Here is a 25,115-nt window from a genome sequence, read left to right as displayed (position 1 = left end):
GTTAGTATTGATCTGAGGGAAACCATCCCCTGATTTGTTAAAATGATTAATGTTTTCTCCTTCCATTTTTTTTTTAAAGGAAATGGCTAAAATCCTTAATCACCCCAGAGTCTACGCTTTTCTGCACATACCAGTCCAATCTGCCTCTGACTCTGTACTCATGGAAATGAAAAGAGAGTACTGCGTGGCCGACTTCAAAAGAGTAGTGGATTTTCTGAAAGAGAAGTAAGTCTGTTAGCACTTAAGAAAATAACCGTTTCTATTTCCTTTCAAAAGCATGTGGCAAAAATGCACTTATTGTAGCCACAATTAAAGGTACCAGAGAAAAGGTGAAACTTTTGAAGCTTTCAAAGCCTTTAAGTTTCCTTAGGCACCTTGATGTGGTTTTTTCGTTTCTCTTCAGTTTATGTCCACCTTCCATCTGTACATGACACACCATTAATTTGTGTAAGATCGCCGGTCTTTATCTAGGGTAATGTGCATTGTGATCGTTTTTATACCTGACCTAGTAGAAGAAAACTGCTTTAAGCTTTGCTCCGCTTAAATCTCATTTAATGTGGCCTTTTGAAAGCTGGTTTTGACATGGAGGTGTGCCAAATCATGCCACTACAAAAAAGAGAATTTTCTACTAAAGAGCATTTCTTGGAGAATATCTGAAATGTCTTTGCTTTTACACACTATCCCTGTGGTGTACTTGAAGAATTGTGATTTATAAGGCAGTTTGGGGATTCCATGTTTTTAAACTTCGTATTGTTATTGACCAAAATTAAGACGTTTTACACAATCTCAGGCATGAATGATAATTTTGTTTCCACAGAAAACACTTGCAGCCCATAATTATATTCTTCAAAATCCTTCTTCTCATCATCACCAAACACTGAATGTCTTCTGTGATTATACAAGGCAGGAAATGGTCGTGCTGGCCACGGTCACACAGCATTTTCTCAAGTCAAGGGCAGATTTCTCCCTCTGGGGATATGTCATGTATCTTGGCATATTTGTGGCGTGGGTCGTCCCACTTTCCACAGTTTTTTTCCATAATTTTTTCTTTTGTTGCTTTTCTTAATTAAGACACAACTTTTTATTTCCATTTTCTTGTTTATAATTATGTACCTTTGTACCATGTCAAAGTATTTCATGGATATGATGACTTTATACAAATTGTATGCAATTATTTTTTCCACCATCAATTAGTCACTTATCCTGACTACATACAATGTTTTAAACCCTTTTTCTTCTTCTATGTACTTTCTCCTTCCTTCTTCATCTTTCCTTTATGTGTCTTTCTATTATTATTTTTTTTAACTCTAGGCATTTGTTGATTATTCTAACCACCAGAAATAAAGACACTTAGTGTAGATTCAAGCAAATACAGCTAATTGTTTGAATATTCAAATCAGTGAGTAGAAGGTATATTTACTCAGGGATTTCATAATTATGATCATTAGGTATCTACAGGCTTCAAAGTAGAAAACAGAATAATGACGGATCTCTGCCATCTTTAATACTTGCTTGGGTAGAGCTGAGGTCAAGACTAAAGAATAAAGATTTTTATGTTAAATGTTTGTTGTTGGCTTGTATCCCTCTTTTGCATTTATTCTAGCTTATTGTGGGTGAACTTAGCTCTTGTAAGAGAGTCCTTTTGGGCATGCTGACACTAGTGAATAGAATGTTTTCAAAATTGAAAATAAATTGTTGCACCTGTGAAATTTCTTCTTTTTTCTTACTAGAGCAGTAGCAAATAATGTGCAGAATTCATACCTGTTGCACAAGATTTTGCCAAGTGTAGGCATGCATCCTGTTGTTCAGAATAGACTAGAACACTTTCCAAATAGCTGGTTGCATTAATATGATTCAGTCAGGTTTAGGAATCAACACCTCTCTTTACCCTCCATCTGGGTGAGTGCTGACTCAGTTGTTTGGGGTATTAGCTGTGGCTACCTCACTGGGCAACCATTTCACAACAAGATCTAGCCTTTTATGTTGCTCCAAAGATGGATCTGTTAAATCTGTTGCATCTTGAACAGTCGCAACAGCATCCGTGAGCTATATAGAGGTCAAAAGATGATCACGTCAAAGTATTAGAAAATAGCCTCTTGCCTTTTATTTATGAGCTAAGCTCATTGTCCTTTCTTTGGATTTCAAGTTTCTCGGAGGCATCCAAGTAGCTTTTCTAGAACCATTCCGCTGGCTGGAAGACCCCAGAACCAAGTACTCTACCCAGCACGGGAACTTTCAGAGATTCCTGGAGAGGATATTGGGGATGCCTCCCATCCCACACCCATCCATCCACAGTTTCAGTTTCAAGTGCTATGAATCACTGGAATTGTAGAGTATATGAGTCTAGCCACTTAATGTCCAAGAGTTTTTTCTTTTTTAAAAAAAATTAACTCTGCATTATGTATATTCAGTGAGGGCAGAAGCAACCATGGTATACAATTTCACACTTAGATTATAACTTTATAATTTATAAAATGTATTGAAAAACTGTAGGAGTCAGCTAATAAGATATACCTGATATATAGAGCTGATGACTGAGAAAACTTACAGGTACCCTTTGGAAAAGAAGAAATCTTCGTTATTAATGTGGTGACCCTTACAGTTTTAGACAGTTCATCAGCCGTAACGTATGTTTCGTCCAGTCCATCCTGTTGCTAGTCATATAGCCTCACTCCTGTGAGGACACTATAATCCAGCTTTGCTCTTTAGTGAAAAAGTTTTCCTGTCTTCTCAGGGAGGTGCATCCATCCAGAGAGTAATTTTCAACTATGATGGACATTTAGAAATAATTAAATATTTTAAGCAGACTTCTGCTCTGATATTCTGCTTATTTTTTTTCTGTAAAAACTAGCAAAGCTTTATGCCAAATAGCTTAATGCTTACTGGAAACACCAAAGTTTCAGAGGTTCTGTGGAACCACTAGTCTGGATACCCGGTCCACCACAAAATTATTTTGTCCAGTGTTTATTAAAATTCAGTACAATATTGTCATTCTCAGAAAAAGGATCTAATATTTTATCCCTACCACTTTGTCACAAAACGACCCTAACTTCAAATGGTGTGTTTGATTCTCTCCTCTCCCGATTTTTAGCTCCTATATAAACGCACCCCTTTTCATTCGCTTCTTATTTCCTCTGTACCCTTTTTTTCTAATGACCCTTTAACAAATAAGTCCCATTTATTTCATTTTTTCCCAGCAGTGTGAAACTTCTCAGATATTCATGTTATGAATCAGGGATGAGGTATTTCTAATCTGTTTCTTCAAAAAATCCAATCTTTAAAACAACCTACTGCACTTAAGACTGAAATCCAAGCCATGGGAGTTTACCTGAAGCTGCAGGACTTGAAACTTCTAATTCAGCAGTATTTGTGGTGCCCTGCTCCTCCAGCAGTGGAGGTGAAATCTCTTTAATTAATTTTCTTTAGAGTTGAAATTGGCCCGAGTTTTACCTGGGAGCAATATAAGTTTACATATGAGCCAACTTGAAGCTGATTCATTATTTTCTTCATTTGTTTGAAAGTTGGCAACTGTTATCATAACAGCAGCTGGGTTGATGATAACCTAGGAGTGTTGGCACATGTTGAAGCATATGGGAATTTATTAAATCATGCAACCTTTGCAAAGAAAAGTGTCTGAGTTACTTAATATACTAATTTAAAACAGCTGATCGTGAGCAGACAATCAAATGACTTAAATTGTTCTGTTCAGATTTGTTAATCTACTTGGAAAATCAAGAAATTTGATGTTTTTATTGGAGTGGATAAAATGATTTCTGGAAATATGTCATTGGATTTGTAGGGATATGGAAGAAAACTACATTAAGCAAGAGGTGGAATTCTAGCTTTAGAAAGATTCATGTTTTTGTAATTTTTAATAAATACTGCAAACATTTTACTAGTTTTATTAATTGTCACTTAACTGCCTTTCCTGTTATCTTTTTAACAAATTGCTGGGATAAAAAGAGTATAAACTGGAACCATTTATCATTATTTTCTTGTGTAATCTTGAAAGAGTTACTTCCCACTGAGAGGTTTTTTAACTTTGTTTAGGATAATATAGTCAGGGTTCCCAGGACCTTGGACATAGACTTCAATTGGATCTTCTCATCTCAACAGCATTGTATTTATACAGTCACCCTTCAGAATAAACCACATTTTCACATATATTTAAAAAATGGCAACATGCAGAGTTCTTCTCTCCAGTATATGGGTTTTTTTTTGTTAGTTTTCTTTTTTCTTTTTTTTTCATGCGGGAGTCCAACCGGCAATCTTGCTGTTAAGAGCGCATGCTCTATCCACTGAGCCATCTGGGCGGCAGCTCAGCTCAAGGTGCTGAGTTCAGTCTCAGCCATGGAACAAACAGGCAAGCTTGTCATTAGGAGCACATGCTCTCACCAGCTGAGCCATCCTGCTACCTGTTGGCAGCTCAGCAGCAGCTCAGCCTTGGCGCAGCTCAGACGAAGCTCACTGGCCCATGTGGGAATTGAACCAGCAACCCTGTTGCTCAGAGCTCGTGCTCTTAAGTAAACTCTTAACCAACTGAGCCAATCGGCTGTCCCTCTCTAGTATATGTTCTAATCCTAAGTAAAAGAATCTCTGAGTCCTCCAGTTCACTCATGAATGTGAGAAAGAAATATGTAAGAATGTCCTATTGATAGATGCATGTTAAGAAATGGAACAGTTAGGCCGGCCGAGTGGCTCAGTTGGTTAAGAGCTCACTCAAGAGTTTGAGCTCTGAGCAACAGCAGTTCGATTCCCGGCCCGAGCTGAGCAGCCGCTGAGCTGCCAACAGGTGGCAGGATGGCTCAGCTTAAAAAAAAAAAAAAGAAAGAAATGGAACAGTTTATATATTAAAAGACCTGTCTGTTTACACAAATTATATTGTTGGATGTCCAGTGGCCTTTTGGTTTATGTTAACTAGACCTTAAAACCTGGGGGACAAAATCCAACTGCCTCACTAACTACACTTTGAGTTAATGACCACTTATGTTTTTACCTGTAAGTAACATAGAACTAAAGTAAGTTACATCTTACTGTAGCATCTTTGTGTTGACTTTTTTTTTAAGATATTATTGGGGAAGGGGAACAATGTTGGGGAATTGGGGGAGGGGAACAGCCAAGTTCTTGTCCTTCAATGCTTGTTGTGGAGGGCACAGTTAGCTCAGGTCCAAGTCCAGTCACATCCAGCCACCCATCAGCAGCTCGTGGCCACTCAGCTCAAGGTGCTGTGTTCAATCTTAGTTGTGGGGGGGCATAGCCCCCCATCCCATGCAGGAGTTGAACCAGCAACCTTGTTGTTAGGAGCACATGCTCTCACCAGCTGAGCCATCCTATCACCTGTTGGCAGCTCAGCAGCAGCTCAGCTTGGGTGCAGCTCACTGGCCCGTGTGGGAATCGAACTGGCAACCACGTTGCTCAGAGCTTGTGCTCTTAGCCAACTGAGCTACTCGGCCAGCCCTGTGTTGACTTTTTAATTCCATGATATTATCTATCTTAGGATTTACCATTACCATTTGTTAATGCACAATGTACTGTGGACTTCTAGATTAATTTGTCTTGTGTCTTATAGAATAATAATCCTTTTAGCTTTGTGGTATCTATTCACACACCCCTGAGTTTACTATACCCAAAGATTTCAACCAATAACTAATGAGTACTCAGGGGTAAGGGAATTTTTAAGGGGAGAACACACTAGAGGGGAAGTGGCAGCCTTGCGGACAAAGTTCTTTCCTCTGATCTGTCCAGTGTCTACTCAGACAGTGTATTGCTTCGGCAGGATGATTTCTGTAAGTGAGTCACAGGGTTATCCCATGTTGTCCAGCCTATCCTATGACCTACTTTTCCAGCCTATCTGCAAAAAATGATGCTAACTCATTACCATCTGGAGTTCTTTTTCTTCCTTTCATTAGTCCCAGTCATCCATGTGTCCTGGAACATGGTCTGATGAAAGACAAGTTATGTTAAATTTGTATTTTCTTCCTTTTTTTTCTATCTAGTTTTATTCCTAGTGGCTTGGAAACATAAATAGCAATATTCATCAGAATAGAAGAAACTGAAAAGAAAAGACTGATTCAGCAAGATTAGATAATTACGTTTTCTTCAGATGCATTCCCAGATGTGTTTCTGTTCACTGAATAACCACCTCCAAAATAATTTAGGCAAAATACTTCCCTCAAAGATGTTTTCTGGCTTTATTTCATCATTTCTAATATCTTTTAAGTAGGTTGTTATTTTGAGTGTCCCAAAGGTCTTGATCACTTTTTTATCTTTTCTCAAATTTCTTTCTGAGGTAATAAAGTTCTTTTTTTTCTCCTTCACTCACTCGCTATGTTTACATTTTTTCAAGAGCATAAATACATATCATTGGAACAGTTATCTATTAAAAAATTTACTTTTTATTTTTCAACATGGTATTATATTTGGAAGATTTTGACAGCGTTTGCTAAATACCATATTATTTGGGGATTATCCCACATTTCGTTCATAGTTTGAAGCAATTAAATTTTCTATTGATTTAGCTTTCTATTTTCTTCTAGCCTGGTTAAGAGAGAAATCTCATCATTCCTAATTTCCTTCCATCTTATATCCTTCCATTGTGATATGATTGTATTGTTCCTTTCAGAAACTGAGAAGCTACCTTCCCTTAATCATTTGTACATTTTCTCTACCTCAATGTTTTGTCATAAACATAAGGGTCAAATCACTTATCTATGAAGCCATATACTAATAGTACGCATTTTTTCTTTCAGAGTGCCTTTCATATTCCATGGGGCTAATGTATTATGTCATGTCTCAAAAACCTAGCCAAGTATGTAAGGATAGGTATTTTTAATCTGCCCTTTATAAAATGAATGTCAGGGTTCACAGTAGTTAAAAAGACTTGTTGAAAGCCCACAGTGAATTAACACATAATAGAACTAGATCCTCAGTTTCTGCTGTGTAGCAATCTTTCTACTAATTCTAATAATACATATTAATTAAATGATTCACTTTTTTCATTTATCAGTTTTGTGCTCAGCACTATAATAAATTCAGTAGCAACAATCATAGTACTTAATATGGTACTGGTAATAAAACCAATAGATAATATTTTTGAGCTTTACTTTTGTGCCAAGAACTGCTGTGAGGGTATTGCATGTACTAGTTTACTTAATCCTAAAAGGCCCAAGGATGTTTAGCAATTTCCCATGGTCATGCAGTTAGTGATAAAACTTTGATGAAAATCCAGGCGTGTGAATCCTGAGCCAGTACTCAGCCATTGTGCTGTACTGTTGTTCTACTCTAAGGCATGTTGCTCTCGTGATAGAGACAGTAATGTGGGCTCAACATCTATTAAGGAGATAAAATTTATACTGTTTTCTTGAAAGGATGAGGAAGGTATGCATGAGTGTCAAGGATGGCGCCTTGGTGTCTTAGCTAAAGCCATAGTAGAAGATAATGTATTAATAGTTAACCCAGATAGGAGAATGAGAAGAAGGAGGAATTTGCATGAGACAGATAATAAGTCTAGTTTTGGACATACTGAATTTGAAATGCCTGTGTAGAAGATCCAGGGGAGAGCACCCAGGCTGTAGAAAATATGGGTCAAGAGCCCACGAGGGAGCTCGGGGTTGAGAGAGAAATGCTTGGGAGTAACCAGCATGTGAGTAGCAGAAAAGCTGTGGTGATGAGATCATCCGGAAGAAAGAAAATGGAAGGCTAAGAACAGAAGTCTAGGAACACCAATATTTGAGAGACGGAAAAGGAAAGAGGATCAGAGGTCGGAAAGGCAGTGTTAGGCCAGTGTGGGAGGAGCCCCGGGGGAAAGGACGCGACAGAAGCCGAGTGACATTGGCAGTTTCGGGAAACTGAAAATACAACCGTCAAATGTCAACTACAGTTGCTTCCTGTAAGAGGACATGGGGCTAAGTGCTCTGGGTTATATGAGAAAAAAAAAAAAGCATTGTTAGATTACTTTCCCACATACTGTAGGTGGTCAAAAGCTATCGAGATGTGGTAATGTCTAATGCCAGAAAGCCCTTGTGGATCTTGGCTGAATGCTGCAGCCGCAGTTCTCAGCACAGTGCTCGGTCTGGGCTCCTTGATCCTCATATCACCATACTGTAACCACAGCACTGAGGGAGTCCCCACATTGCCGTACTGTCACCACGGATTAAGGGCACAAGAGAAGGAGGCAGAGAGAATACGTATTTGTTCAATTAATAGTACTTACTCTGGAACCAATAAGATTAAGGCTTAGAGTAGTATTTCTCAGTCTGTTTTAATTAAAGCTCCTTTTCATAAGCAAGAAAATCTCCTGCTCTTTGAAGAGAAATTGATATAGGTCCTTTAGTAGAACATAATACTCTGTCTTCTTAGAGATTATGTGTTCTGTGAACCCCTGCTGACTAATAGCTAACAGTAATTATTAGGCAGCATGTATTGAGTGTATAATATGTTGAATGTAATGTACCCAGTTCTTCACAAGGACTAACTCAACTTTCACAAAAGCACATGCTAAAGAGGAAATATCATTACCCCCATTTTATAGGTGAGGAAATTAAGGCATCTAGAGGTTAAGTGATTTGCCCAAAGTTGCTTTGCTTATAACAGGCAGAGTTCAGATTCAAACACCAGCCTGGGACCTCCAAACGATTCATTGCTAGCATGGCATCTGGCCTTTCCAAATCGGATACTTTTTAGAACCGTTAAGGAGGAGCATACATTCCTAATTACAGATTGAACTATGCTATTAAGTAGAAAATTTTAAATTATACATACCTTCTCCTAAAAGTGTAGTTTATCTTTCTATAGTCAGTACCCCTTCCTTTTTGCTCTCACTTCCTCTCCGGGTAGAGATTTGCTGGGTAAGGGGGTAGTAAGAAGCCATTCTTGAATATGACCCTGTGGCGAAAAACTACAAATAGAAGTAAGGCAAGGTTTATCTGTCACAAAGTCTTGAACTGTAACTTCAGAGTTTCTTTGTGAAGTGTGTGTACAAGCACACATTTTTAGATACAATGCTGTACTAATGGTGGTTATGTGTTGCAGAGCTATTATCTTATAAAATCTGCTGTGTTTCAAAACCTTTGTAAGTTTTCGTTTCTACCTCCTATTCATTCTTCTTTCCTAGAGCCAAGAAATTAGATATTCAGCTCAACTTCCAGCTTGCACACAGCCTCAGCTCCTAACATGGATCCGTTTCATCACTTGCTGCTGGCACAAGGAGAGTCAGTTATTGGTCACTCTTGCCTCCCATACTCATCATCATTCTCTGATGAACATTTACTGAGTCCTCAGTATTATATCTAGAACTTTATATTCTTATAAGAAACCAGGAAGAAATCAAGGGAGCATGTACAGTGCATGTAATTTTGAATGCTGTACTGGACCTTGCAGTAACATTTGAAAGGTGCGATAACTGAGTCAGCGAACGGTGGGGAAAATTGGGTATTGTAACCCATAATTGTCTTTAAAGATAGATTCTCAGATTACTAAGATCTGACCAACTTAAATTCTGGAAGTAACACCAAAAAAAAAAATCACTATGAATTAATGTTAATTTCAAAAGAGCCTAAGTTCTTGTATTTAGTTGAATAATATTTATTGGTTATAGACTGTGTAGGCACTTGTTAGGTGTACAATATTAAGAGATAAGTAAAACTTGGTAACTGCCTTGTAGGAACTTACATTCTTCTTTTTTTTTTAAGATTTTATTGGGGAGTTGGGGGAGGAAAACAGCGTTGGGGAATTGGGGAAGGGGAACAGACAAGTTGCTGTCCTTTTGTTCTTCAGTCTAATTGTGGAGGATGTTGCTTCACTGGCCCATGTTGGTATTATCATTGCACTCTTCCTGGGAGAGGTCAGTCGCTTGCCGGCCACTCACAGCAGCTCACAAAAGCTCACGCCCGCTGCCAGCCAGCCTCACTGCACCCTACACCGTTGCCGGTGACTCATGGCAGCCCAGCTCCAGGTCGAGCTATTGTTCACCATCTTAGCTGTAGAGGGCGCAGCGTCACTGGCCCTCATGTGGGATCCAAATCTGAGCCCTGCTGCTCAGAGCTGGCGTCCCAAGCCAACTCCTAACCAACACGCCACTCTGCCGGCCTGGAACTGACATTCTTAAATCATGGTTAGTGTTATATAAATATTTATAGCCACATATTTGATAAGTATAATAAAATCCCAACATTAACTCTGATATTGGGTCAGGGAGGAACATAAATGTTTATTATAGGCTTTCCATGGGTAAGAAACACTGAATCACAGGTGTTATGTGAAAACCAATCTCCCTTCTTTAGACAGTTACACATTATAGGTTTGATTTCGTCTATGATCTAATAAAATCTATTATAGGGAAGGGCTTTAACTAGATTACATACATGCATACATGTATATTTATATAAAAGTTATAGTTTGGTTTGTCTGTAAGTGACAGAAAACAACGTAATGACATAAAGAAAGTAAAAGTTTATTTTTCAGTTGTGTAAATGATGTCCAGAGCTAGGCAGCAGGACTGTATCAGGCTTCAGCATCTCAGGGATGCAGAATACAGCTTTCATTTCATTGTGCGAGATGGCTTACTTGAGCTCCAGCCATCAAATTTGCATTCCAGTCTGTAGGAAGGTGAGGGGCAACGGAGGGTATGTGTTCCTTCCCTTCAGATACTTTCAGAAAGCCACTCATGTCACTTTTTAATTATATCCAATGTGTCAGAACCTCGTCACGTGTCTGCACTTAGCTGAAAGAAAATCTGGGGAATGTAGTCTTTCATTTGAGTGGTCTTGTGCCCATCTACAAACAAAGATCTTTGTTAAAAATGAGGGGAGGGGAGAGAGTGGGAAGCAAGTAGTAGTCTCTGCCAGTCTGTCCCATTTGGCCACTCTTCTTGCTACATACAGAACTTGCTTGTCTATGAGAGATAACCCAAGTCCATCTAGTTACCCTGTCCTATTGTACATCCATGCTATCTGGTTGATGTGCTGTCCCTTTCAGGAGGTCTAGACATGGCCTTCTGAGGACCAGTGGCTATAAACTAAAAGGCAGTGCCAAACTCCCGATTTAAAATGGAGTACAAATAAGATAATTATAATTTTTTAAACTCCCATTTGAAAAATGGGAGAATGGGAAACACACATCACCTACTATTTGATAGGGTTTATGAAACCCTGCTTGGTAGGAGTCATGAAGACTTTCTGCCCTGGCACTGAGGACACCCTTACCCCATCTGATGGGTGCTGATTTTCCTCTGTGGGAGAAACTCTGTAGCTCATTGTCCTCTGTTGCTCCAGTCCCCAGTGGCCCCATGATAGGTAGGCATTAGGGGGCATGCTCTTCTGAGTGGGTTCTGATACATCCTTGCCTGCTTCCTTCTGGTGCTGGTTTGTGGCCTGGAATGTGCTTGAGGAGTTGTACAGTTGCAGGCTTTGCAGACAATCCTGGTGTCATTTTTTGGCAACCCAATTTCCTCGTAAACTTAGTATGCTTCCACTCTATTTGTTTCTCATCAGTTCCATGGACAAGTGTAGTCAGAAACCATGTCTGGACATAGTTTTGACCCTGAACACTCCATCTTTTATTTATTGACGTCTGTCCTCTGTTCTGCCCCCCCCCCCCATCACCTCTGAATTTACTGATGACCTCCTTAAGGCTATCCAAAACATTCTTAATCCCATCACTGCCAGAAAACTGGATCAGTGTATGAAGGAGCACCAATTCTATCTTCTCAGGTGGCTGTGGCATTGTAGCCAATGCTCATAATTGCTTCACTTGGCTTTTGCAAACCCACAAACCTCAAAATTATAGGACTCTCAGTCAAATTAGATAGTAATTAGATTGTAATTCACAAACAGAGATTGATTTTCTTAGCAAAGTTCTGTTTTCTTAAATCTCAAGCTTGCAATTGTCTGGCCCTCGTCTGAGTTCCTTGTTGCTAAGAACCTAAGAAGGAGGCAGCTAATATTTAACATTCTGAATTTTTGTTACACTTCTGCTACAGACTTAGTTAACACTCGCCCTGTCTTTCACAATTCAGCAAGTGACAATTTGACCAAATAATTTGCTAACATGTAACATTAGTTAGCTTCCTGGTCCTTCCTACCTGTAACCCAACTAAACTAATATCATACTTTTAGGTTCGTCACATTTAGTACTCCACATAGGATCAGTTTTGTCTGTGAATGACCAAAAACATAAACTAATATCTCCAACAAGATAGTTTTCTATTACTCTCTCACATTTAAAAAAATAAAAGGAAGTAGTAATCTTGTGCTGATGGGATGATCCACGGGCCCCACTAGCAGAGCTCCAGGATTCCGTCTTGTTGCTCAGCTTTCTTCCGTGTGAGTTTCAGTGGCCCATGATGACTGCTTAAAACCCATCCATCAAGCCTGCGTTCCAGCCAGCAAAAAGGAGTGAGCTGAAAAAGGCTGCACCCCTCCCTGCCTTGCAAGTTACTATCTTGTTCTACATGACTCTTCCACTTACAGTTCATTGATTACAACGTGGACATTCCGAGCTGCAAGGGAAGCTGGGAAATAATAGTGTCTTCCGGGCATCCATGCTTCTATGGGAGATGGAAGGAGTTGGATATGGAGGGGCCCCCAACAGTCTGTGCCACAACATGTATTTTTTAAAAAAGTTTTCATGTTACAATTTAATAACGGCCCTTAAAAAGAACTGAATTTGTAATCATAATGCTAAGCATCTACTTCTGGGTATTTAGTTATTTATCTCTTGAGGATCATATTCGGTTTTGCACATGAGCCAATTTATGTTCTTTTTTTTTTTTAATTTTTGCTGGTGGTGATGGTGTTTTCATTTTTTAAACCATATTTCTACTGACAGCCTCACAAACTAAACAATATTTTGGCATATTATCAGTTGTCTATTTTGAATGATTGTCGAAAATACCACTTTATGAAAGACTTAAAGAAATTTAACTTCTGGTTTTTTTTTTTCTTTCTAATATCAAACAAGAATCAGTGTTACCACAATATTTTTTGCCTAGATTTCCTTTTTGTGGTATATATGTAGCAATTGCCTCAGCCTTATGTTAAGTCTCTTCTTGTGGTTCCATACCATCTAGGGCATATCCTTTTATCCAGTGATTCCATCATACTGGGTCAAATAATAAAATCAAGGTCTTACATATATTTATTCTGCTACCATCTCCAATTCAAGATGCCTAGTACACTGGAATTGGCATGCTGCCAGAATTAATAAATAGTTTCATGCTAGAACAGAAGAAACGGGAGAAAAATCACGTTTTTCTTTTATTTGTCTGTGCAAGCTTATTTCCAACCCAGCATTTCCTCTGATTTACGTAAGATTACTTGCATGATGTTCTTCTGCTTTAATTTATTTTAAGTGTCTTAAATTATTATGGAAATTTCTCCTTATAAACTAAACATTTTGATCAATGAAATCAGTAGTTTCTTGTTAAAAAAGCCTTTAAAGTGAACAGATTTCTTTTTCCTTAATTATTATTTAGAGCAATTGTTTTTAGTCTAATCATGTAAGTAAGACCAAGCATCAGTCTTCTTTTAGGAAATGCCTTTTTAATTCCACTGTCCAATAATGACTTTTTTCATGTACTTTTCCCTAATTTATTGATTCAATCTTTTAATTGTATCACTGGAAAAATATATTATTGAGTTTTTCTCTTGAAAAATTTTATTTCATTGTCCACTTTCTTCTAACTCTTATCATATTAGAATTATTCTAATTCTAATTGGGTTTCATTCATTTTTTCCCCTTTTAAATAATTTGTGCTTTTAAGAATCATGATATAATTAAAAATTTTAAGAGTGTTTTCTACTTTTCTACTATAAAAAAAGTCACATTGCATCTTGAAAACTTTGATAGTATAATTCTCTGAATTTTACTTAGATGATAAAAGAAACTGATTTTTATAAGAAGCCCTTTAGAACTTTAAGAATCTTGGTACATAGAGAATTTAAAAAGAATCATTGAATAAATTGTAATGAATTTTAAAAAGATAGGTGAAGCTGAATAATATTGAATGTCAACTAAAATTTAATATATATGTAGTCACAGAATGTGGAGTACAGCATAGAGAATAGAGTCAATGGAATTGTAACAGCTATATATGATGTCAGAGAGGTAGTAGATTTGGGGGAGGGAGGTTATCACTTTGTGAGGGGTGTAAATGTCTATTACATTGTTTTGTACACCTAAAACTAATAAAAAATATTTATTGTGCATAAAAGATACACATATATCTTCCCTTTCTATAGGCTAAAATAAATCTCCTTTTTTCCCCAATTAAAAAAAAACACAGAAATATACAAATATAAAAACATCATTAGCATAAAAATAATTAGCCTTAGCCTTATGACTTTTATATATACAACAGGTCCTTGAATAACTTCATTAACAATGTGTTGTTAATGAGAAAAACAAAATATCAATTCCCAGTGGGGGCCACTGTCTATGTGGTTTGCAAATTTTTCCTGTGTCTTCGTGGGTTTTCTCTTGGTACTCCAGTTTCCTCCCAATTCCCAAAGAAATGCAGTTAGGTGAATTGGCGTGTCTGTATTGCCCCAGTCTAAGTGCGAGGCCCTGAGTGTGTGTGAGAGGTCCTTCGATGGAAGGGCATGCTGTCCAGGGTGGGTCCCGCCTGGCCCCTGAGCGGCGGGGAAAGGCTCCTCCCACCATGACCCTGAATTGGAATTAGCAGGTTGGAAAATCACTATCTGACCTGTTTTTATTCACCCTTCTTAAATGTATGTATAGCACACATTTATTGCAGTCTTTAATATTAGAAGTGTTTTGGGTCTTTATTTAGAAGTTTGGTGATTTTTTTGTTTGTTTTGACCAGACATATGTCATAGGAACTTAATTTTTGTTTCTATCAATTAGGCTAGGGTTGAGTTGGTTTTATTTTACATCGTTTTGCTTAAAGTTGTAGTTCCCAAGAACCTACCCAAATAATAATTATATTGATTACTAATATTTATTGAGCACTTAAAAGGTCCCAGTCACTATTTAAATTAACTTATATATATAAACTCATTTAATTCTTGCAACAACCCTATGAGGCAGGCACTATTGATGCCCACATTTTACATGTGACACATCTAAAATGCAGAGAGCTTGCAGTTGCGTAGGTAAGTAGGTGGTGGGAAAACTTAGACCCAGGTTTCCCGTGCTAGTGCTTTTTGTTGTGCTGTACCATTTAGGCGCGCTATGCTCTGTAAATAAGTGCTGCTCAAATGCTGGCTCAGAGACCAGTGATCATTTGTAAACTCTTTGTCGTCCATGTACAACAAGGTTGTTACTGAAATAGGAAGTAAGCACTGAGAAACTTCTATAGTAATTTGACATTGCCAAGACGTCAGTTTACAATGGTTTTTTTTTTTTTTTAGTCATTCACTTTAGTTGTGTTTCAGAAATGTCAGTCCATAATATATTGGAGGAAAAACTGGTTACTTACCAAAGATAGTTCAAGAAGCACTGCTCTAAATAGAGTGCCCCTTTTTTGGCTGTTAGGCACTTTAAATTCATAATTGCATTCAGTTCTCACAATAACCCTCCAAAGTACATGGTGCAGTTTCCTATGTTTTATGTTGAGAAACTAAAGATCAGAGAAAGCATATATGGAGTGGATCTGAAATTTAAAGCCTGTTTTTTATTCTATAAAGCATAAAGACTATATTCACCTGTCCCTGGTGACATTCATTTGAGAACATTTAATTACCTATGTGAATTTGTTAAAACCTTTCAAGATACTTTTTACCAATTATCTTTATAAATGAGACTTTAGATTGAATAAGATTTTTTTTAATTAAAGACTCCTTAAACCTAAAGAAAATGATACAACATAGTACTTTATTATCCCTTAGTTAAGGCATTGTTTTGTGACTTCTTAGAGGCAATTCTTAACTTTAACTGTTTATTGGCAAACCTAGTTTCACTTATTAGTAAATATTTCTTAGAATGGGAAATTCAGATCTTTTTGCAGTTGCTTCTAATTATAATGCAGAATGCAATTTAGCATACCCTCAGTTTCCTCATCTACAAAATAAAAAGGTTGAGTTAGGTTATTTTAAATTCCAGTCTAACTAAAAAATTCTATGATTTTTTTTATTTGCTTAGCTTTTTCCTAATGTGTTTTACTCTTTTCTATTTTCCAGTTATCTCTGTTCTCCAGAAATCTTTATCAAGCCTGCCTTTACCTCTATTCCAACTGCACTACATTCCTCTCCTGGCCCAGTTTCTCTAGAGAATGACCTCCCCTGCTGTCTGCCTCCACCTTCCCCACTTGCCATCCGTTTCTTGATTTGCTGTAATCCGGTTTCTGCGTATTCTCCTTCATTATAACTTTTCTTGTTGAATTCTTAACTGTGGACTCCAGCAGGCAGTCTTCCTTCCCAATTTTTTTTTTTCTCTCTTAGGTTGGCCAACCTCTTCATCCTTTAAACAATTTCAGTCTCAATCACTCCTTCCCTTCCTCCCTCTCTCTTGCCCCCGTCACATACATGTATCTAATCTGAGAGTCTCTTGAATGATAGCTCTCCGCCTGTGTGTTCCTCTAGCACTCAATCCCCACCTTTCACACCACTGTTCCTGCCCTCCTGTTTATCTTAGTGAAGGGCCGCACTAGCCATCCAACCAAATCAGAAGCACAGTTTTTTTTTGGACTTCCCTCTCGCCTTCATCCACCCAGTCTAATCTGCCACCAGATTCCATGAAGTTAATGTTCCAAATGACGCGTGTCTGCCTCCTCATTCCACTGTCACTGCCCGCATTGAGGAAGTTCTCTTGAATTTCTTGGATTCTTGAAATATATGAATCCCTCCCCTAACTCTAGGCCCATTCCCTTCAATCCACCCTGCACTCTATTGCTAGAAATGTTCTTTCTAAACCTTGTATTTCTTTGACCAAAATTCTTTTTTTAATTCAAGTTTATTGGGGTGACAGTGGTTAGTAAAGTTACATAGGTTTCAAGTGTAGAATTTTGTTAATACATCTATATCACATTGTGTGTTCACCACCCAGAGTCCGTTCTCCTTCCATCACAGTATATTTGACCCCGTTTACCCTCATCTACCACCTCCCTCCCCCTTATCCTCTGGTACCACTAAACTATTGTCTTTGTCTGTGAGTTTTTGGGGTTTTGTATGTCTTGTTCCTTTTTTGCTTTCAGTTTTATATCCTACATATCAGTGAAATCATATGGTTGTTGACTTTTTCTATCTGACTTATTTCACTTAGCTTAATAATGTCAAGATCCATCCATGTTGTTGCAAATGACACTATTTCATCTTTTCTTGTGGTAGAATAGTACTCCATCGTGTATATATACCACAACTTCTGTATCTAATCATCTATTGAAGGACACTTTGGTTCTTTCCATGTCTTGGCCACCTTAAATAAAGCTGCAGTGAATATTGGGTTACATATATCTTTCCGGATAAATGTTTCAGATTTTTTTGGGAAGATACCCAGGTGAGAGATTGCTGGGTCATATGGTAATTCTGTTCTTAATTTTTTGAGGAACCTCCACACTGCCTTCCATAGCGGCTGCACCAATCTGCATTCCTACCAACAGTGTATGAGGGTTCCTTTTTCCTCACAGCCTCTCCAACACTTGTTATTATTTGTCTTGTTGATGGTAGCCATTCTAACTGGTGTGAGGTGATACCTCACTGTGATTTTTATTTGCATTTCTCTGATGATTAATGACATTGAGCATCTTTACATATGTCTATTATCCATCTGTATGCCCTCTTTGGAGAAATGTCTGTTCAGGTCTTCTGCCCATTTTTTAATTGGATGTTTGTTTTTTTGTTGTTGAGTTGTTTGAATTCCTTATATATTTTGGATATTAGCCCTTTATCAGAGGCGTCATTTACAAAAATCTTCTCCCATTCAGTTGGTTGCCTGTTTATTTTGTCGATGGTTTCTTTTGCTGTGCAGAAGCTTTTTAGTTTGATATAGTCCCGTTCATTTATTTTAGCTTTTACTTCCCTTGCCTTTGAGGTCAAATTCATAAAATCCTCTTTGAACCCAAGGTCCCTAAGTTTAGTACCTATGTTTTCTTCTATGCAGTTTATTGTTTCAGGTCTTATGTTTAGGTCTTTGATCCGTTTTGAGTTAATTTTGATACATGGTGACAAAATTCTTTTATAGCTCCCCACTGCCTTTGGTACATGAAACAATAACAACAGCAGTTATGCCATCTACCACTTACTGGCTTGTACTAGCTGCCAGGAATTGTGTGAAGTGTTTTACATACATAGCAACCTTTTAGTTTATAATTTATCTCCATTGTGATACTGACCACACTGTTCTGAGTTTGTGCGTGTCTGCCCCCCAGAGACTCCTTGTTCCCCATGTAACTTCGTGAGTCTTTCTATGTGTATATCTTCAGCACCTACTACAGTGCCTAAAACAAACTCATTACATCTTTGTTGTATGAAGGATTCCTATTGTGTTGCCATCCGAAGTGGAGATTTCGGAATCCTGTAGTAGAAGCTGTCACATGGAGGACAGACGGCAAAGGCTTTGCTGGCTTGGGCGGAGGTTAGCCGTAGGTCCAGGGGGCCGAGCCCTGTTACCCCTCGCAGCCTCCTTTCAGGTCCTTAGCTGCATCATCACCTGAAAGAGCAGGACTTGGAGAATGGGCAGAAATGGCTATCTCTGTTGTTTAGTTCACTGCATACAGCCTACTACTAATAGGCCTCACACCTATATGCTCCATATTTTAAGACAAAATAATTGTCTTCTGTAGAAAACAGCCTTGGAAAGTCAGTTTCCCTCCTAGCTCTGGTTTGTCTCATTCTTCACCGCGGGCCCTCTTCACTGAAAGAGAGTGATTTCATTATTATTGTAAGATAGCTTGTTCTTCCAAGCTATTTCATATTTCTTAAATGATCGACGTGCACACAGCATGGTATCTGTGTTTAGCCGCAAAACTGCTTTAATTTAATTCTTCTATTTCTGAAAAGTTTTAAAGGGTGTAAACTGAGGTTATGAACACTTTTAGGTCAGGTTACCAACAGGAATGTGACCTTTATATGAATAAGAATAATATCAAGATTTTACAAAGGCGCATATGGAATTGCAAGAGCTTATCAAGCGCTGCTTGAGGCCATAAATTGATTGCCAGCAGGGGTTGAGCAGGAGTCTGCTTTCTCTGGACAGCCTCCCTTGGGTAAGCCATGGGTGCACACAGAAAGGGCAAAGTCAATTTACTCCTCCTTCCACAGGTTGCTGTAATATTTACCTCTTTAGGGAGGTATGGATTAATATAGTAGTTCTTATTTAGACAGCTAGACATAGAGCCCAAGATTATTTGTCTAGAAATAATATCAAGCCAAGGGAAATAAATCTAATAATTTAGTCAGGTATATAGAAACAGGCTCTGTTTGGTCCACCTTGTGTGTTTCAAGACAGGGTTTCATATTTCTGGGGGTTTTTGCTGTAAGAGCTGTTGAGGGGGAAAAAAAATTGATTCCAAATGAACTTATTCGGTGCTAATTACTTAAAACAAAGTGCTAAAACCAAAGTTGATTTTTAAAATATAAATATGTATATATTGCAATTTTTGCTGTTTACTTCCTATTATCTTAATAGAATGTATTCTTATAAAAATGAAATTACCATATGTGAAGTATTGGAATATGCTTCTATGCAGTAAGTCCCCGACTTACGATCATTAGAGTTGCGAACTTTCACAGATATGAATGGACCTCGCATTACAAACATTCGTTGATGCGAACAAATCTCAGAAGTAGCTCACGTGTCTGCCGGACATTGTCACGGTTGTGCTGCTGTGTGCTTACTGTCCAGTGCGATAGTGTACAGCAGTACAGTGCTCAATCAGAGCCCAGGGTGTCCAGAAGCAAGAGGAAAAGCAGTGGTGATGTGGAGGGGACTGCTAGGAAGCGCAAAGCAATAACCATGGAAACAAAAGTGAAAATAATTGAGATATTGGACGGAGGCGAAAAGATGGAAGACATCGCTCGTTATGATAACATGAATTGTTCAGCCATTGGCTTTACATTGCATATTTGTGTCAAAGGTGTGTAAGGCTCACTTTGTTGGACTTACCAACGAATCTGACTTACGGAACTCGTTCGTAAGTCGAGGACTTACTGTATAAGTAATAGATGTTGTATTTAGATATAAAATGGAAGAATTGTCTACTCTTTTGGAAATATGACATTGGGTGCTTTTGATAAAAATTAACTGTTAGGTCAAGCAAACCTTTAATGACCTAAAATTCAATATGTAAGTTTGTACATTAGTATTCTGTTTCTAATCATTATTCTTTTTATTACTTATTGTGGTGAAGTTTGTGAAGATGGGAAGTAAACTCTTTCTATTCTACATTTCCTCATTTAAATGAAGTTATATCCAGCTATAAACTAGGTTTGTTTTCTCAGTGGCAAAATGGAGGTTGTCCCTAGTCACCTTAGTTTATCTTCTTTGCTTTGTCATCTGTCGTATACCTCATGTTGGGTTTTTTTATTTTTGTTTTTTAACTAACTGGTTTTTATTGTCCTCATCATTGAGTTATTCTTTTGCTTTTCTCTCCCTTCTATCCCATTTTTAAGAGCAATTATTAATATTTTTACAGGCGCCCATTGGTTACAACACTGAATGTATTACATTTTTTTCCTAATTAAGATGCAAGGTTGTATTTTTGCTACTGCTGTGTCAGGTGCTGTGTGTAGAATTAGAATTCCTAAAGGAGTTTTCTTTTGCATTAAAAAATAGACTGGCGGATAGATAGCATAGATATTAGTGGTTTAGGCTACGATTAGATATGTGAAATTTAAATAATACCTTTGCTGGGAGCCTTCGAAGTTACTCAGTTTTAGCAATAACCTGTGGTTTTGCTGTTATGAATGATTAACTGCTATCTTGAATGGTGTCATTAGAGTGATTTTTTAAAAAAAATTTCTTAGTTGAATATGCATATTCATATATTCCTTATACAGTAGGCAAGATATAACCTATTTGAGACTATTCTTTAAAATGTTTCATATGCCAGCAGGCCACTAGGAGATGCTAAATAACAGTATGGCTGTGTAATTTACTTGTTTCAACTAGTATTGAGGAAGGAATCTTAAAAGTTGCTTCCGGCTTAATTTTTACCTTTTTTTCAAAGCATTGTATTTATAAAGTGGCCATTATGTCATTTTCTTTCCTCCTTTACTCAGTAAATATTTTGTCTCCAAAATAAAAATGCTTCTCTAATACCAGTATCCCAAATGATATTGTTTAGACGTTTTAGAAGCTTTGGTGCTAATCTTACTAGAAACAAATGTTTCTTTCTCTTTCACTGGTTTTTTATTTTTATTATTATTATTTAAGAAATTTTATTGGGGAACAGTGTATTTTTCCAGGACCCATCAGCTCCAAGTCAAGTAGTTGTTTCAATCTAGTTGTGGAGGGCACAACTCCTTGGCCCATCTGGGAATCGAACTGGCAACCTTGGTGTTATGAGCCTGCGCTCTAACCACCTGAGCTACTGGCCACCCCTCTTTCACTCTTTTTTCAAAAAAAATGAAGAAGAAAAAATTCAGGATTTGATATGTGAACATATGGAGTTGGAAGGCAGCTTAGAAATCATAGTCTACCTTCCCTCATTTTCAACCAAAGCCCAGAGAAGTTTATATTTTCATATACATATATATATATATATATATATTTTTTTCTATTTCACATTTATGTAATGACCACGTCAGTCTCTAGTTTTAAGGTCAGTCTCTAGTTTTACTTGGCACCACCCTGCTGCCATAAAAATATTCTTTCAAAATATCAGATAGAAATATGTAAGTTGCTTCTCTCAAAATGACAGACTTATATGTTGGTTGTTTTAGAGATAGCCCCATATCTTTAACTACTTTAGCTGTTTTTGACAGTGAGGAACTCTAGCAGATTCCCAGTTACTATGATGCTGAAAACAAAACAAAACAAAACAAAGAAAAAGAATGCTGAAGCTTAAGTATCTTATAACCCAGACACCACTTTGGTAGAGATATTCAAGTGAGGTGCTGTCATAATTTTCTTCAATGCATAAATTTTTGTGTGGGGGTAATCAAAATCAGAATATTGATGATAGAAAATTTAATTTAGCCCAGTAATTGAGAGCACAGGCGTAGGGTCAGAGAAACTAAGTTTAAATCCTGTGTATCTTTGTAGTATTGACTAAATTAACCTCTTTGACCCCTGTGAAATGAAGATAATAATACCCTTTCTTTAAGGTTGTTGTGAGAATTAAATGAAATAACATAAGTTAAGATAGACTAAAATCATTGCTTGGTAAGCACTCATTAAATTATTGTTGCTATTTTCCACACAGAACACAGTCCATAAGTGATACCTGAGAAATAAAACTTTTTTTTTAAACGTGATAGGTGAAAGCCAGTGAACATGGCTTATTTAATCTAAAATACACCAAAAAAAGTATGGCAGAGGAAAAACACATTGAAAATATCTTTCTGTCTTTTTTTTTTCCTACAAATTTTTATAAAATGTCTCTTATTTGGCACAACACATCCAAAAAGTTGGGAAAGCAGTGAGCATGCGACAGTTACATATTAATCAAGGTCCACTAATGTCTGTAAGGATGGTGCCATCAATTCGGGTCATCAGGGTTGAAATTTGACATTTTGTTTTCAGGACCAGGGTTGTCATCACCATTTCTAGACCTAGAACTTTCTTCCTTTATTCACGCCATGCCCTAACTCAACCCCCAGTAGTGCGGTCCTCCAAACATTTCAGTCTTTCCTCTTCTTTGTAAACCGTTGCTTGCCTAGAACGCCTCACAGCTGTTGTCACTGGTGGTTAATTTTATATGAGGTCATTCCCACTGAAGTGTTGTTGGTTGATAATGCCTGGAAACTTCTTTCCTAAATAAAATTTGCATTTGGTTGGAGTTTTTAATATCTTAAAGAAAAAGAAGTAACAAAGTATAGGTTAGGAACTTGGAAGGGCCAATATGCAAAATGTTTTTGTTCAGGAAGGAATTTCAGCACCTGTCATATGTTTTCATACTGGGCTCACCATTACACTTTTGAAAAGCTACCAGTATATGGACTGGTACTAACTCCCAGCAGTGCCTCCCTTTTTCTAGGTTCCCAGGTATGAAATTTAGTTGCATTTAAAATCATCATTAGTTCTCTGATCTTTGGATAGCATAAAACATCTTGTTTCACTTTTTCTTTAAAAGTAAATAACATAAAAATGTACAGAGTTATCCCACAGGCTCATGCCTAGCACCAGATATAATAAATATATTATTTGCAGGGGGTAAATACCTTCAGTACACTCACAGCTTGGCTGCTGCCCAGCGTCCTGGGAGATGTAATCAGGTTCGGTTAATTCTAAACAATACATTGTGGCGGGAACTCGGGTCAGTGGCGGGCGGACTGCGCCCAGACTGTTGATTTAAGTTGCCAAGAGAGCCTGACTCATACTTAGACCCAACACCAGTTTGGATCAGCTGGCTGAGCTGTAAACCAAGACCAGTCAACTCTGCTTCTTTTGTGTGTGAGGAGGGGAGGGGATGGCCCCTCTGGTCATGGCCCACCCCCATCCCGCTCACTGCAGCCTGCACAGCCTTGATGACTTTGCAAAGCAGAGGCTTCAGTGTCTATGCCACTCATGCCCATCACTGGGGATAGAGCCACATACCTGAGGGAACTGCCCATATGCTGTGTGCTGTGTGCAATTTCTGTTGATTTCTAATTTTTGTTGGTGATGTTTAAGAAATGCATTAGTAGTCCACATCTATATAGCACTTAATGATTTTCCTAGGGAACTCATTTCTGTGCAATATTTTAGGCTAGGGCAGGGCAGGCATTACATGGCATCAGTATTAGTCATCCTTGTTACCTTTTGATTAGATCATTCAAGTTAAATACTGTTTGGAAGAGTGATCTAAGGTTGAATTCATAAGGAGAAATATGGGCAAAGCATTAGCAGTTTGTTTAATGTGAGACTTTTTTTATTTTAAGTTTGAAGGTAACAGTTTCTCAATTTGTAATTTTTTTTTCTAGCATTAGCCTTTGAAAATAAGTAGTAACGATTTAAAATTTAGACCTACACAGGTGGAAACTTCTTGCCCCTTGGATGCCACTTTAAATTTATTTACTCTGAGGTGACTTAAAGCCCTTGTGTAGGTATGTTTGTTTCAGTAGGTCCAATGAAAGGATACTTAAATTGAATGGTGAGGTACTATGAGGAACTGAACCTCAGAGGGTGATCCAAGGTGACTGTAACCTCACACCATCCTGTTGGTACCTGGCCCTGAGTCTAAGGAAATCTTGATGGCAGTGTTTTGATAACAGTTGCCTTTGTGTTCTTTCTGTCAGTTAGTTTTTGGTATGGAAAGCCAGAAAGCTCAAGTCCTTTAAGTACATATGTCAAGTGAGTTTCTTCTTCCATACCCTTATCAAGCTTCATACCCTGGTCTCTTTACTCCTGTTACAATGTTGAAAGTCTGCAAGTCAGTTAAATGATTTGCTTCTCAGTTATAGATCATAGTTATACTCATTTTCTAATGAGTAGAATTTTGTCTTCTAAACAATGTCTGCTGCAATTTCACTGGCTTTTATTTTACTTTCCAGTTTAGTTTTTATTTATCTTAGAACAGAGTGCATATTTTCACAAGGATAGAAACAATAAACAGAATGACACAATATGTTTTTATTTACCGTAGATCATATCCATTTCGCTTTTTCATGGCAAAATGAGAACAAATCCATCATGACTCTTTCATTGTTTTCGATCATGCCACTCATTTTAATGGGGTACGTTAGTTACTCATGTGGTGTGACATGGGAAAGGAAAGGTATGATTGTTTTTCTTTGGTTTGCAGAATATCTTCAAATGAGAAGAAGCTGTCCTCAGTTGAAAAATGTTTCATGAGTCTTAGTGTGTGGCATTTCTTTTTATATAAATGTGTAAATAAATATGTAATAGAGATAGTAAAATAATACGACTTGGCAGTTATATTCTAACCAAGAAAATATTAAGATATACATATTTTCTTATGTTTGCTAGATTATACTTCACTATTATGAAATGAGGAATAACCTTAGAGATGAGCCAATAAGTGTGTAAACAATACAAGCAATCTTTTTTCCTGGGACAAA

General features: G+C 37.6%; 1 protein-coding gene across 7 annotated transcripts in view; it reads left to right on the top strand.

Annotated features, from left to right (window-relative positions):
* CDKAL1 (CDKAL1 threonylcarbamoyladenosine tRNA methylthiotransferase) overlaps positions 1-25,115 on the top strand; it is a 667,723-nt gene that overhangs the window by 430,119 nt on the left and 212,489 nt on the right. For all 7 annotated transcript variants that reach the window (XM_019640497.1, XM_019640496.1, XM_019640494.1 and 4 more), the window contains one exon: positions 80-225. In XM_019640497.1, coding sequence (XP_019496042.1) covers positions 80-225 — 146 coding nt within the window. The remainder of the gene's footprint in view (positions 1-79; positions 226-25,115) is intronic.

This window comes from Hipposideros armiger, unplaced genomic scaffold (assembly GCF_001890085.2).
Source record: "Hipposideros armiger isolate ML-2016 unplaced genomic scaffold, ASM189008v1 scaffold_50, whole genome shotgun sequence".
NCBI classification, from domain to species: domain Eukaryota; kingdom Metazoa; phylum Chordata; class Mammalia; order Chiroptera; family Hipposideridae; genus Hipposideros; species Hipposideros armiger.
The sequence above is the reverse complement of the archived record's forward strand: the minus strand, read 5'-3'. Positions and strand labels throughout refer to the sequence as shown.